Raw genomic sequence first — 15262 nt, 5'->3', positions numbered from 1 at the left:
CATTATCGAAAAATAAAAGTTGAGGGATGTATGTCACATAGATTTACAAAATGAATTCGATCAGAAACTTCTCATAAATTTTGCGGAGCCAACAAATATGTACAGTGAATTCAGCAACTTTTCATAAACCAAATATGTAACGTTCTTGTCTTGCAGAAATCTTTGCATTTTAAAATATGTATTCCTAAGCAGAATGACCGCGAAAGATTAACAATTATAGATGAAATGGTTTCATTAATCACCAAAAAACATCGTTTCCACATCCTAAACTTACGATTCAAAAATGTTTTTCCTGAGAGCCACCCAAATATCTTCAATATACAGCTCTTTAAGAAAGAAATGAAGTGGAAGGCCTATATGACTTCACATGTTTCACATTGTCAGACTGTAGAGATTAAGTATTGGCTGAAACAATTTGGACGGCTATATTTACATGTAAGGAGACACCACACAATTCGCCCCTCTGTTGAACTTTATTTCTTCCTTCCCTCCAGTAGACCACTGAACATACTCCCCAGTTTTCACTTTTTAGTCATTTTCTCTTTCTTCGACATACACAACATTTTGGGTAATATTGATCAGACAGATGAAGATTATTCAAGCTGTCAAATTGGGTAAAGACCAACCTGCGTGATTCCACATGGATGAGATTTCAGTATAAGTTTTCTGTACACGGTAGCACAAAAGAAGGCGGTTTCAAGTATCATATTCCCGTAAGCAAGCCTTCCAAATGAATTATGAAATTTCAACTGCACAAATCCGATAACTGAAGATAACTCCTCTCCACATTTCCTTCTCTACCGTTACTTCCTTTTCTTACTTCTAATCATGCAGCCTCCCTCTCACTGAGATCCTTGATTTAGGCAGCATCCCAATTGGACATGAGTTGACTGTGTGTGAATTTGATGTGTCAATCAGGCTGACATCTCATCGGGTGGTATCCGGGGAACCCCAGCAACAGATTTTGCAGCAGTCCTGATGTCATGTCGCTCGTATACCTTAACCCTATTTCCACCCCACCATTCTTCTGCTTGTTTTTCACTGAAACGCTTCCGACTGCAGAAAAGATGAAGCAAAGAGTTAACCAACACAGATGGTATTGATGCCACGTAACTGCCAGAAAAACATGAGTTTTGGCCAACAGCAACAATAATTGAACTCATGGTGTTCTTCATTCAAAAAATGCTGGAAAGTTTGACTTTAAGGACATTTGGACAATTGGCCTAGAAATCCAGTGTAGCCTTTACATTATTAACTTCCACAAGCATCAAACTTAAGAATTACAAACAACCAAAACTTATATTTTGCATCACCAAATAAGAAATAACTAGTCTGGTTGATATGTTATGGCAAATTTTATTTTCTTACTACATGATTATTACAAAGTTGAAGAAGGTAGTGATTACACACTGAAAATCCTATGTATGCCAGGACAATATATTTAGATACAGAATACTAGAAAAAAACGTTACTTCAAACAAAAGGGCAAAAGGATACATGTAAAATTAATGAATTCCACTCATCGATGGGGCAACAGTAATCCTAATTTTAGCCACAGAAAGCATATATGTAAAACATCTTTGTGACCTCTATACTCCCCCGGAAATCTGAAAAGATAATCAAAACCAGACTGCTTCATCTTGTTTGGAGATAGAATTGAGATCAATCTCATCAATAAGGACCTCTAATCACGGAGTCCGCCAGAAAGTCACCCCCCCCCCCCCACCCCACCCCACCCCAACACACACACTCACACAATCCATATAACATCTGACCCAACCCAATGCTCATGTTGACAGTGGACTTCAAAATGTATTTTTCTGTATAGTTAACACCTGAAAAGAGATACTTCGGTTTTCATTGCTCAATTTAGTGAAGCATCATACTTATTTAATAGCACAAACAAATAACAATAATTTCATCAACAGGGCTCTCTGCTAGCAACTACTAAAGTTGCCAACAAAATCAAGTCAACATACGCAACAAAAGAATCTTAAATAAGTTGCACTCAAAAGACTCCTCAGTATGGATGTTTACCTGAAGCGTATTCGCTTGAGATTTTTTCCACCTCCTGGCAAGGAGGTGAGAGTTATGAAAACACCTGGTTCATCTTGTATCACCCACTCCCCATGTTCAGTAGGCAATTTGGTTCCATTTGATGGCAGCGGATTTGTTGAGTGACCATTAAACTCATTTCCTGCAGTGGTAGGGCTGCTCAATTGGCTTAGAGTAGACACTGCGCTGTGATTACTGGATTTGTCTCCACCAACTGAACCTGATGTACTGCTGGAAGGAGATCCAGTTGGTACCATTTCAGCCATATCTTTCAACTGCCAAAACATTAAGAAAACGAAAAAAAACAGGGTAAGTTTATCAATATCATCAACAAAATAAACAAATCGTAGGATAGCATGTCAATCTGATATGTGAAGGCAATTAGTATATTTTTGTTCCCGTCATTTACAGTATTTCCCTTTCCAATTCAGCTTGATGCTTGAAACATGAGGAAGGCATTGCAAGCTCAACCCAGAGAAGAGACTAATAGAGAGACATTCTTCAATCTAGAGAAATCCAAGGGAATATCGGCTGAAAAGTTTGAAAGCAGCACACCTTGCAGCTCAAACCACCAATAAACCTTAAACTAGGAGTCTCAGACCTTTAATAAGTTTTATACCATAGGAGTCTTGTAATTTTCATTTTTCTTTTAACAAAAACGTGGCATCCTGGCATGGTTTGTATTCCACAGTGGTTTTAGTTATATTATAATTTTTTATTGAGAAGAAGGAAACAGGAAAATATGGAGAAGATCCATAATATGGCCTAAACCAATTCAGCCCTCTCATACACATATAAACTAGTAAACAGCAGACGGTGTGGACCGACCGCCGGTTTCAGTTGGGTGACGATGGAGAAGGTGACCCAGACAAATTTTGGTAAAAACAGTAAAACAATTGCAGAGATTTGTGTAGAGAGAATCTGGAGAGTTATGAGATTTGTGGAGAGAAAAAAAGATGCAAGAGAGATTTTTTATAGTTTTTAAGAGAAATTGGCAGAGACCGTGATTTTTTTTGTTCTTCCTTCTCTTATGGTTTTATGACTTTTATCAGACAATGTCCATTCAGACGGTCAGCAAATTTGCCTCCCCCCCATGTGAAGAGAGACCTACTAACGGTCGGTCTGGAAAAATAATAGGCGTCCAAAAAAAATTGGGTCGTGGGGGTCACCCCTGAACCCACCAGCCTAATGGAACCGTCCACAAGCAGCATGTGCCAAAGGCCAAGAGAGGAAAAATTAAAAGAAAATAAAATAAAACCTAAAGTAAACACTTGTCAGCTTTTAAACATATACCTGCGCAGTGAGAGACTTAATTACTTCTTTGGCAGCCTTGCATTTAGCAGTTTCTTCCCCTGCTTTTGTCGTGACCTCCATCAATTGCCTTGATGTTTTTTCCAACTCAGCTTCTAGAAGTTTGGATTTGCTGGTAAGGTTTTCCACCTACAGAATAGAATTTCAATCAGGGTCTACTAAGAATCATTACCCCCTTGGACAAACCCAACCAACCAAGTACATAGAAAAAGCAGTGCTACTGATCAAAGCTATTTAGTTTCTGGTCTTGATGTATATAAAAGTAAGCATAAACTGGAAATATTTTGTGACAAAAGGAAGCTGATTCCTTTATCATGGAGACAGGAGAAGACAAAAGTATTGAAAGTTCCATTGAAACGGTTGAATAGGATAAAAGTTAAAATATGCATCAAAAGAACTCATCTGCCATTAACCTATGATACATCTTTCATTAAAGGCAGTTTCAATGAATGAGGTGTTATTAACTGAGTGTCAATTTACATCATTGATATACCCAGAGCTGGAGGTTATGACATTGATAACCAAACAGCTCTCATTGGATATAGGTTAGCAGGTTCCACTTTTTACCATTCCTTATTGAACATCAAACTACTGAGAACCTGAACCATTGCTACTGCTTTGTTTCCATTTTTTTTTTATATGTTTGATTCCATCAAAGAGACAAAAGGCAAACAAGGGTTTCTGATTCCTGTTGAATCGCCACCAATTCATGAAGGAGTGCAATGATAATATTTTTACCAGTCTCACTAGTCACTACACGTTGGCCAAAACTAGATACATCTATACAAGGGAATGGGGACAATAATCAATAAGACATTCTGAAATGTATGAATATGAAGTACTGCATGCAGGTATATGATAAAAGGAAGGCTCCACATTTCTAAAGATAATAGGTAGGGGGCATCACAAAACGATTTCGGTTCTAAACGCTTTAACAGTACTTGTTTGCAAATAATTATCCACATGCCACAACTCTGGCATCGAGAAAGTGAGTGAAGGAATGATGTGAAACTATGAAGCGCGGATACGCCTGTAAGGGTGAAGTATCCGTATCCGACACGGATACGCCCCGATACGCGTCCGATACGTGTCGGATACGCAATTTGGAGTATCCGATTTTTAAATTAATTTTTTAATTTCCGACATGCGGGGGACACGCCAGAATATTAATCTCACAAATATTTTTTGGAACTTCAACAAAAAAAAAACAAGTGAAATAAAATCCAAGATAAAAAGAGATGCAAGAGAAGAAAAATGAAGTGATTAAGCGGTACCTGACTAACTAATTTTAATCTACAAAAAAAAAGAACTTCTTTTTAAAACCTCCATGGATAAATCTTCAATTATATGAAGTAGAATTGCCATTTTAATTTGAATTTGGTGAAAAATGCTCAATTATATAATATTTTTATATATATATTTTTCAAACGTATCCATGACGTATCCGTGTCCTATAAATTTGAAAAATGCCGTGTCCACGTATCCGTGTCGCGTGTCCGTATCCGTGCTTCCTAGATGTGAAATAGGATCCTCTCCAGACCCAAAACCTCAAACAGAAGATTTGATATACGAAAATTGAAGCAGATTCAGAAACTAATCACTTCAATCTAGCGCTGTCCTAATTCCAAAGGGGTCCTAATTCAGAAAATTTTCTGGTAAGGAAACTTCCATTATAGATACCACGACCCAATATCAGTGTCATACTGCCCACTGACTTTAACAGACACCAATCAGAAAGTCTAGTTTCTGCCTATCAAGAAAAGTTTCTTGCTAAAGGACAGTGAATTTAACCTATTACCATAGTATCACTGTAAAAGCATCCCTTTAGTGTATTCATTTATATTGTACTTATGGGGTATATTTATAAGAACTTACATAAGCTGACATGAGGTATATTTATAAGTACTTACATAAGTTGACATGTGCATGGCATGACTATATATATAATAAAACACAAATACAATATAAATGAATACACTAAAGGGATGCTTTTACAATCACCAACTACTCAACATCACATCAAAAAGAAGTAAACAAAGACATAGAGATTAGACCTTTCTTTCCATTAGCATTTGTGAATCACTTACCCGTGCCCTCAATTCGACGATTTCTTGGCTGAGACTGTCATTTTCTTGTTTTGAGTCAGTGCCAACTTCTGGAGAAGTAAACACAGGCGGTGTTATTGTTGTGGAATGAGGTGGACTCGACTTTCTTGACACAGGAGAAGTTGCTCGAGAAGCTGTTCGGGAGCCAGGAACAGAAGCAGAAAATAATTTCTTTGATAAGGAAGTTGACTTCGCTGAGTAAAAACTACCCCATTGGGGAGTTCCATTCTGAACAGGAGCAAAACGGCTACTATCCAATTCTGTTCTTCTTGTGCGTTTAGAATTTTTGTTTTCAGCAAGCTTGATTGATTCAGCCGAGGAGATCCTGGAGAGTTGTCCATGCATTCTTGTTTCTAGAGTATCTTTTTCTATAACCTCATTAGAGTTATATTGTACATTTCCATTTTGGTTCTTAGCAAATCGAGTAGCGAATCCATATTCCATAGACTTTTTAAGTTTGGTAAAGCAATCATCGCACACACGATAAGGCTTGTTAAAATTTGGAGCCAGAGCAGCTTTGAGAGACTTCTTACTGCTGCATGCTTTGCAAAAGACCAGCCCACAGTTATAACAGTTGTGACGTTTCCTCCTGAAATTAAATGGATTACGGCATCCAGAGCATATGGAGTTATCAGCACTAGACACCCATTTGTGAAGACAGATAACTGCAGTAAATTTCGAACCACAAACAACACTCTTGACTTGTTTGTCCTTCAGAGATTCAACAAGTGTTGGAGTATATTTGTCATCAATGTCTCCATGACCTAGTCGACCATTTGCCCCTTTTCCCCAAGTATAAACCTCAGTCTTTGAAGTCAAAACAGCAACATGATAAGAACCACATGCTATCTCGTCCACAAAACTATCACTGATTTTACCTTCAACACATGATGGAAGCTTTCCATCAGCGTCCGGATTCCCCAATTGTCCATAAGCAGTACTACCCATTGTATATACCCGTCCTGAGGTTGTTAGGGAAACAGTTATGTTATTCCCGCAGGCAACTTGAGAAAGGCTCACATCAACTAAAGAAGCCACACATGCTGGAACTAGTCTAGGTTCTTTATCACCATGCCCAAGTCGGCCTTTATCTCCATCCCCCCACGTGAATAACTTTCCAGAGGAAGAGTTACCAGAATCAGCAGACCCATCCTTAACTTCCACAACTGCAGCAGTGTGCCAAACACCACAAGCAACCCTTACAGTTCGTAATCCTTTCAAAGATTCCACTTCCCTAGGTATGCTGGTGCCGCTGCGATCACCATGGCCCAGAGCACCAAACGTCCCATCACCAAATGTAAATAATTGACCGGCAGATGTTACAACAGCAGTATGCCAAGGTCCACAAGAGACAGATGAAACATGTAAGCCTTCCATGTAACCACTTATTTTTTTAGGAATCCAGTGACTGACTTCAGTGCCATGCCCAAGAAGACCCGAGTTGTGAATACCATCACCCCAAGTGTAAAGATCCCCAGACAAAGTAACTGCACAAGTATGATACTCTCCACATGCTACTAGTTCAACGTTCATGCCAGTTAGAGTGTCGATAAGCTTCGGCTGGCAAACATCAGCTTCTACTCCATGCCCTAGCCTCCCTCCGGATTCTTCTCCCCAGCTAAAGATCTCCCCTTGTTTGGTGACTAACACAGCATGCCTAACACCACAAGCAATATTTTGGACATCAAGCACCACTGTTGATCGCAGTGCTTTGGGCAAAAGTGCATCTACCTTGGAAGCAGATGAACTTCCAACTCTATGCATACCACCACCCAGTATTCCATCACCAACTCCTTCGCCCCAGATGAAAACATCACCTAAAGCATCAAAATCTTCATGAGATCCCTGACTTGACGAGCTTACTGCACTAGACAAACTAACTCGAACAGTATCAACTGCAGAGCCGCGACTATTTGAATTATCAGCAGGCCCATACGAAAATGAACTAAGAGAAATTGCAGCCGACTCTGACTGAGTCAGAGGCTTGGTGGGCAGAGACTTGGTGGCTGATGTATATAATATTACATCAGAAAATGCCTTTGCAAAACCACTCTGTGAAGGATTTTCAATACGGTGAGCCTCTCCAGGATCCTGAAATAAACAAAACAGGTGACAGGAGATATAAAGCAGGATAGAGGAATTAAAGACTTAAGAGAGTTATAGGGAGACCTTTGGGAAAAGATCGCCACTTCCACCTGCTGCAACCAGTGAAGCATTTCTTCGAGCATTGTTTGTAGAACCATCCATTGCTAATCCATCGGTTCTCGAATCATGTCTCGACTTGCGACGTGAAATCAATGCCTTCAAACCAACAAACCAGACTTCTGCTTCATCCTTATCCTTACATATCTACAAATGGTCATCGGAATCCAACCAGAACATTCATAACATGTCCGAATAACTGATAAATCTATAAATGAGCAAACTAGTATATTGTTTCGACCCCCACCTACGTGGCGAACGTCCATTGGTAGGAATCTCCACTTTATTCGTTTAATCGACAGGGCTAAAGCCCAATTCGCAATATCATGGATCAATGTATAGGCCCATTAACTCATGTGTCTAAGGTCAACCTTAGCCACATGACTTGCCACTAATGTACATTGATTTATGTCCGTCGCTTCTTATCAAAGAGATAATTATCGGTTGAGAATTATATTTAATCACGCTTATAAGATAAAAGAATACTTGATCTACAAACACTACTACCTATATAAATACAAAACTATTTATCATAAAGAACTACGTTCTTGAGACTTGATCCCATAATAATTTGGGTGCGTGAGGCAACCGAAATCATTCTCCGATCACCATCATTTTTCTAATTATTTTTCTAATGTTCTTCGTCTTTTTCATCAACACTTGGTGTTTTGATCATATTTGGTCGAAACATATATGCACGTGAACAATAAGAAACACTCAAGTTTTTTTTTGATAGTTAGAAAGAAAAACATAAGTGTTGAAGGAGGAAAACAAAATTGAAAACCATCATATGACAAAGAGTAGAGAGAACAAAAAATAATTTGAGTTCGCGTAAAGGAATTACCAGATCCAAGGATCTATCATTGGATATAAGAGAAAATGATTGGTATTCCTTCTCCGGCCGTGGATATCGCTGAAATATTGCCTGAAAGAAAAGCCCATACATCACCATATTGACAATGCGAGTAACAAGATAAGTCTAACAATAAAGAAAATTACAATTGCTGCAAAGTTGGAGGAGACTATTAAATAATCTCATTTAACTATGTGCTAACACTGAGATGGTAACAATTTCTAGAGAACTAATCAACAAGTATCAAGAGGAGTAGGAAGTAAAATGAAATGATGTTTAATGATTATCACTCATCAGAAGAAAATAAACCACAAACTTACAGTACGCTGCCCAGGTATGATTCTTGACACATGGCTTAGTTTGAGCTGCTTCTCATCTTTACCGGAGTACCAAATTAAAGTGGACTCATCCTGAGAAGTAAACAAAACATCTGAGCATAAAAGTTGTTTGATAAAACGGGTCTTCTAAACTGGTTGAGTTTTCTCTATCTATTTTCCGTTTTTGTTTTTGTTTTTGTTTTTATTTTTAGTTTTAGTTTTTTTATTATGATTATTTTATTGAATATCCAAAGAAAAAAATCATACAAAGGTAAGTAGGGTTCAAGTGCGCCACATGCCCCTTCCGAATAGCAGAAGTAATTCGTCCAAATACAAGTTCGTTAGAACCAGAAGTCATCACGTTGCTATCCATTACCCACTGCAATCTCCTTTGGGGGGGGGGGGGGGGGGTTGACTTTTACAACAATAACACAGATGAGGCAGTTCAAGTCTCAGTAAGGTATGCGAAAAACCACATGCTAGACTCTTACTCACTGAGATTACAGATAAAAATGACGATTTCACGAACTTAAATTCTGTATTTTCCATTTTCTAATGACATTATGTTTACTTTCGTAGAGCCTACAGACAACTTTGAACCAATGCAGCACTTTACATCACTGCATGGTTCACTTCTATAAACAATGCAGATTTCTTTGTATGTTTGATTCGTGCCAACATAAGTTGGCACATCCCAGCATATCACTGCCTTATTCTTTTTTGATTGACAAAAGGCAATATACTGATATAACGAAGGGACTAACATCAACAACCCTGAGCAAAAGAATAAAAAAAAATTACATCAACACCCAAAAACTAACCAAGGCTAGTTTCCAGGACCCAGTATCCTACCCCGGAAAAAGAAGAAAAATCTCTCAAGGTAATAAAAGAATTTTCTGTGAAATAAGCATCTGACAGTGGAGAAATGTGATATGAGAATGTTTAAAAAGACTCAGAAGAGGTTGTGCAAAACTGACAGGACCAGATCAAGATATAATACTGATGACAGGTGCAAGGAAACTCACATTCGCAAGCCTGAAGGGACAGAATTTTGGCTTCCCTCTGCGTCCATACTTCAGTAAATATGCTCCTTTCTTAAGTGCTACAATGGCCTGCATTTCAAAAGAAATGTTGAATAAATAAAAGATATGAACTGATGCATCAACTAATGAGGTTTCACGGTGTTAAGCTACCAAAGCAAAAACCTTTGGAAAATGTGAGAAAATGCAATTGTAAGTAAAGAAAGAGGCTGATGTGTTGTTCTACGAGAAAGAAAAATAATGAATCTCGAAACCATAAGATAGTATATATGAAGCAACCACAAGTAAGAACCTAATGCCGATGGAAAGATATAGGATCATCGAGGAGGCGTTAAAAAAATATTAATTTTAGGAAGCCTCATCCCATTCTTTAAAGCAGTAACACATCAAAGAATGTTATAAAGTTTACGACACTCCATGGTGCTTAACATTTAGAGTATTGAAAACAAAAAAAATCAGTAGAAATCGCAACCACAATTGAAGATTCTTTTATTTATGGAAAGGCATTATATTACTCTGGAGTGACAATTTGACATTTATGTCAGGATTGACATGGTCGGAGTAATAATAACAGAATACACCTTCAGCGTATACATAATAATGTATTGTAATTACAAGTTTTACAAAAGAGAAAAGCAATAGTAACATACTAACATCTATATGTCCCTAGGAAATTCCAGCTGGCAATGATGATGATGATTGAATTCAAAGCGGATGGGACTCCCTATAAATGTGCTTTGATTTCGAACTTTGTGAGAGGGCTCACCAAGACAAAAGATAAAATATACAGGGTACAACTAACCAAAGGCAAATACTGAGAAAGTAACAGTGTAATCCCTTATAACTTGGGATCCACTGAAATATGAGTCCATCTTCTAAAAGCACTAGGGATACCATTGTTTAAAATAGTGTGATCTGCAAAGTGATTGATACCCAAAACTCTATCGTAGTTTCCTATCTGTTACATGAACAAGTGTCTTTATCATCCGAAGGGACGCCTTTAGCTCCATAATCTGAAGGAGTCATATCCCCTTGTCTTAGAAATGCCTTTCGGGGGTGTGGTGGTCGGTGGGCTGGCAGCTTTGTGGTCAGCCCAATGGCCACTTGTAGGAACACGTAATTAATTATATACGATGTTGTATACCTACTTAAAGGGAAATGGTTATTATTTGGATAATCAAATTCTGTTGTAAATAACATGCTGTCTTTTCACTTTTAACACCACACTTATAGAGCTCTCTATAAGCCATATAGCTACAAGCTTCACTATGACAGCTCGTTTTAATTGCTATTGAGCTGGAACTTGTGAACTCGCAATACCTCTTCAACGAAATGCTAAAGTTTGGAAATAAGACAATGAATATTTCAGTTATAATGTCCCATACAGTGCAATGAAACTAGTCGGAAATGGGCATTACCTGCTCGACATCCCTTTCAATCAATGCAGTCCTCTGAAGATCTGCCATTCACCTTGAAAAATTTCTCCCAAGTCAGAATAACAATATACCTCCCACCCAAACCCTAATTTACCAAAACACCCCAACCACTTGGAAAACAGTTGACAAAAGCTAGTAAACAAACCAACAAAAAATAATAATTAACCACAAGCTCATTTAAACAACTTATCTCAGCTAAATGTTACCTACATTTCGCTCCACGTGGACAAATCAATGCAGTTGTTTGTGAATAACCGGGAAGAAGGAAGAGGGGAATTTGCAGGTTTATTTGTGTTTGGTGGGTTTGAAAATAACCCTGCGCCTCTTTTTATATCTTTCTCTCTCTTCTTTCCGGCTCTGTTTTTCTTTTTTGTTTTTTCTTCTCTTCTCTGTTATTATTATTATTTTTTTTTGGCATTGATTTAGTGCCATGTCAGCAACAGAATTAGTTTGCCTTATTTTGTCGTCCTATTTTTTGTTTTCTTGTTGTTTGAAAATGATGGGAAAAAAAACATGTCTCTATTCTTTCGGACGAGAAAGACAAGCGGAAGAAAAAACATCGGCTGCTTATACTTTGTAGTTTTCTGATATTTTCCCCATATGCCGATATTCAATTTTTGACATTTGTATTTTTTGCTTATATGAGTTTCATTTGTATGATAAAATTGGCCAGATTTCGGAAATATATGTTGCGCCTCTCAATCTGATGGTTATTATTATTTTAAATTTAATTAATTTGGCAATGCGTATTTAGACTTTAGTACACAGAAAGATTGAATCAATTAATATTCGGTGTGTAAGTGTGTTCTTCTTATTGAAGTTTTATGAAAAAAGGTTTTATCACAAGGTCATAACAGCATAAAATACATGTTGAAGTGTTAAACTAGAAAATTTGGTCCTTAAATATGCCACGAGCCATTAGTTGATGAATTGGGATCTCATCTACTGGCTGAAAGGGAGGTTGAGCGCGAACAAGAAAAGCTTGTGAGACACGTTCCATGATTGGACGATTGCGAGGCATGGATTGTACACATGCAAGAGCCAGTTGTACTACCAAAGCCACATCATGTGCAACAATTTCATCGGTGGGAAATGGAAGACGCGGATCTAACAAATCCTTTAGCAAGATATTTTGAGTAGATGGCACTGATAATGAACCGATAAAATCTCGGGGATGTTTCCCTATTATCGTCTCTAGAGCTACTACGCCAAAACTATACACATCACATTTTTCAGTCACAACCATTGTGTATGCTAGCTCTGCAAAACAGATTGAAACAAATTTCCTAACTAAATATTTACAAAATATATATTTAGTGAAAATACTGAGTAAGATCAAAAGACGGAAACAATTGTGACTTACCAGGAGCAATGTATCCATAAGTGCCGACGCGAAGAGTTTGATTGGATGAATCTGGATTTAGGAGTCTAGCCGTACCAAAATCAGAGACACATGCATCTAGTTCCGAGTTCAATAGAACATTGTTGGTTGATATATCTCGATGGAGTATAGGGGGACTGCAATCATGATGCATGTAAGATAAAGCATTGGCAACACTTCTAACAACATTCACCCTTTTATTCCAATCCAATTCCAATGCTTCTGTGTCATGGTTTAAGATACAAAACAAACTTCCCTTTTCCATGTACTCATAAACCAGAAACATGCATCGTGGATTAGAACAAAAACCATAGAGCTTCACAATGTTACGGTGCCGTATTCTTGTTAAAAACGTTATCTCATTTTTGAAACTCTTCTCATATACTTGCTCTTGACTTTCCCATCCATGAAGCTTCTTCAAAGCGACTACCCTGCCAGAAGGAAGATTCGCCTTGTATACACTCCCATAACCTCCAATCCCAATGCAGTATTTCAGATCAAAGTCCTCTGTTGCTTCGATGATATCATCATAGGCAATCTTACCATCATAGTTCCATATTGAAAACAAATTTCCATTTTTTGTTACCTTTTCCTCATTTTCTCTTGACGTTTTCAGCTTCTTTCGATAAAAGTAGCATACCATGGCTATTAATAATAATAAAAGAACCATCGTGCTAGAAATGGAAATAATGAGTGGAAGATTACGTTTACGCTTCTTGGAAGTTGATTGGCAGGGTGGAAAACCGTAACACTCATTGTACAAATTTTTATTGTGTGTGAGCTTTACCCATTGCCCGTGTGAAAAGTGAGGAATAGGACCCGCTAACTCATTATAGGAGAAGTCGAGGGAAACGAGGGAAACTGTCACAACGCCAATCTGATCAAGGGAGGAGTGAATTTGGCCAGAGAGATTATTGTGTGAAAGATCCATAGTTTCTAAGATTTTCAAGTTAGCAAGTTGTCCGGGTATATTTCCCGTGAATGAGTTTCGACTAAGGTCTAGATGGCAAAGGTCTGACAGGTTACCGATTTGTGGTTCGAGGAGACATTGAGAAGGACCAAGTTAGTGATTTGGATAAGAGGGTAGTTCACATTGATAATTGGAGGTAGGTTAGTTTAGAAAGTTTACCAATGTCAGCAGGGATGGATTCCTGTAAATTGTTTCCACTAAGGTCTAGAATGCGAAGGTTTGACAGGTTACCAATTTGTGATGTAATTTTATCAATTCGGTTCGAGGAAAGGTTGAGATGGACCAAGTTAGTGAGGTTAGCAAGAAAGAGTGGCAGTTCACCTGGCAAATAATTATTAGATAATTCGAGGTAGGTTAGTTTAGAAAGTTTACCAATGTCGGCAGAATTGGATAAATAGTTTGCACTAGGCCACTATGTGATTTGAGGAGATGTCGAGATGGACTAAGTTAGTGAGGTTACCAAGTGAGAGTGGTAGTTCACCTGACAAATAATTATTAGATAATTGGAGGTAGGTTAGTTTAGAAAGTTTACCAATGTCGGCAGGGATGGCTCCGTTGAGCATTGTGCCAGCAATTCGAAGAAGGGAGAGATTTGGAAAAGATGCAAAGCTTAAATTGTTTAAGCTACGTACCAGCATTTGCTCCTGATTTAAGTGTATATTTGTTATGCCTCCCTCATTGATGCAAGTAATTCCGAGCCACGCGCAAGCAACTGTATCATTATTTTTCCATGATCCCATGAAAGGCCCATAAGATTTAAGGCTGGTTTTCCATTGGAGGAGGGCTTTGGCTTCTTCAGATAACGAAACAAATGACACAGACGAGTTAGTAGCGATTGAATTGAAAGAGTGCTGCAGCATTATAAACACCGTCGCCACCAGCATGGAGATGGAAAGAGAAGACATTAGTGGTAGCTTGGCTAGATATTCTTCTGTTATTAGGGGCTATATAATAAGCATTTGTAGTTTTGTTCAGTCTCCTGTCAATTGGTTCCCCGATGACCCGAACCAAACCGATAAAAAACAATTTTTGGTTTGGGAGTTTAGTTTCGGTTCGATAATTGGTTCAATTTTAAGTTCCAATTAGATATTGGTTTGATTCCGAATTTACCATCCACTGATATAGATTCTATCAATTGTGGATGGAAATTAATTTATACTTTTTGGTTTGAGTCGGTTTGGTCTGGTTTGGTTTCGGATTCACTATATAATAATTAGTCTGGATCGGTTTCGGTTTTGGATACACTATTACGTTTATCGGTTGACTGCCCTAGTGCTTGTAGTGTTGGATATGGCAGGCTTGAGGCTTCAACAACTTCGTTGAATCTGAAATATGAGTCATGTAGTCAAGGACATAGTATAAAGTATCGCGATATATCGCGATATATCACGATTTGTATCGAGATCTCAGCAAAGGATATGAATATATCGAGGATATGAATCTGATATTTTCTAATGGCAAAATTGCAAATATCCTCGATATTTCCTTAAATATCACGATATTTTAGCGATAATTTGATATATTGAAAATATCGTGATATATTTATCTTCACTTTCACTTTCTCTCATTTCAACTTTTCATATCAATGGCTT

General features: G+C 37.9%; 2 protein-coding genes and 1 pseudogene across 3 annotated transcripts; all 3 read right to left on the bottom strand.

Moving 5' to 3' along the window:
- Positions 1 to 207: 207 nt before the first annotated feature.
- Positions 208 to 11852, bottom strand: LOC147522607 (PH, RCC1 and FYVE domains-containing protein 1-like). Of its 2 annotated transcripts, none has more exons than XM_086594322.1 (10): positions 11530 to 11852; positions 11302 to 11353; positions 9869 to 9955; positions 8847 to 8936; positions 8518 to 8598; positions 7641 to 7820; positions 5454 to 7562; positions 3349 to 3495; positions 2038 to 2330; positions 208 to 1056 (listed from the first exon to the last, which is right to left on the bottom strand). In XM_086594322.1, exons 2-10 carry the CDS (start codon positions 11347 to 11349, stop codon positions 915 to 917), a joined length of 3177 nt encoding a protein of 1058 aa, XP_086450448.1. In that variant the 5' UTR covers positions 11350 to 11353; positions 11530 to 11852; the 3' UTR covers positions 208 to 914. The 2 variants fall into 2 exon arrangements, with proteins under 2 accessions (XP_086450448.1, XP_086450455.1); XM_086594329.1 differs by having other exon boundaries at positions 11526 to 11683.
- Positions 11853 to 12082: 230 nt separating this feature from the next.
- Positions 12083 to 13730, bottom strand: LOC147522606 (MDIS1-interacting receptor like kinase 2-like). The gene is made up of 2 exons (XM_086594336.1): positions 12683 to 13730; positions 12083 to 12579 (listed from the first exon to the last, which is right to left on the bottom strand). The coding sequence occupies exons 1-2, from the start codon at positions 13629 to 13631 to the stop codon at positions 12203 to 12205; spliced, it is 1326 nt and encodes a 441-aa protein (XP_086450462.1). The 5' UTR covers positions 13632 to 13730; the 3' UTR covers positions 12083 to 12202.
- Positions 13731 to 13788: 58 nt separating this feature from the next.
- Positions 13789 to 14695, bottom strand: LOC147522605 (uncharacterized; annotated as a pseudogene).
- Between the last annotated feature and the right edge of the window lie 567 nt (positions 14696 to 15262).

The sequence above is a fragment of the Coptis chinensis genome, chromosome 1, assembly GCF_015680905.1.
Source record: "Coptis chinensis isolate HL-2020 chromosome 1, ASM1568090v1, whole genome shotgun sequence".
Lineage (NCBI taxonomy): Eukaryota > Viridiplantae > Streptophyta > Magnoliopsida > Ranunculales > Ranunculaceae > Coptis > Coptis chinensis.
This window is presented reverse-complemented; position numbering and strand designations above follow the sequence as displayed.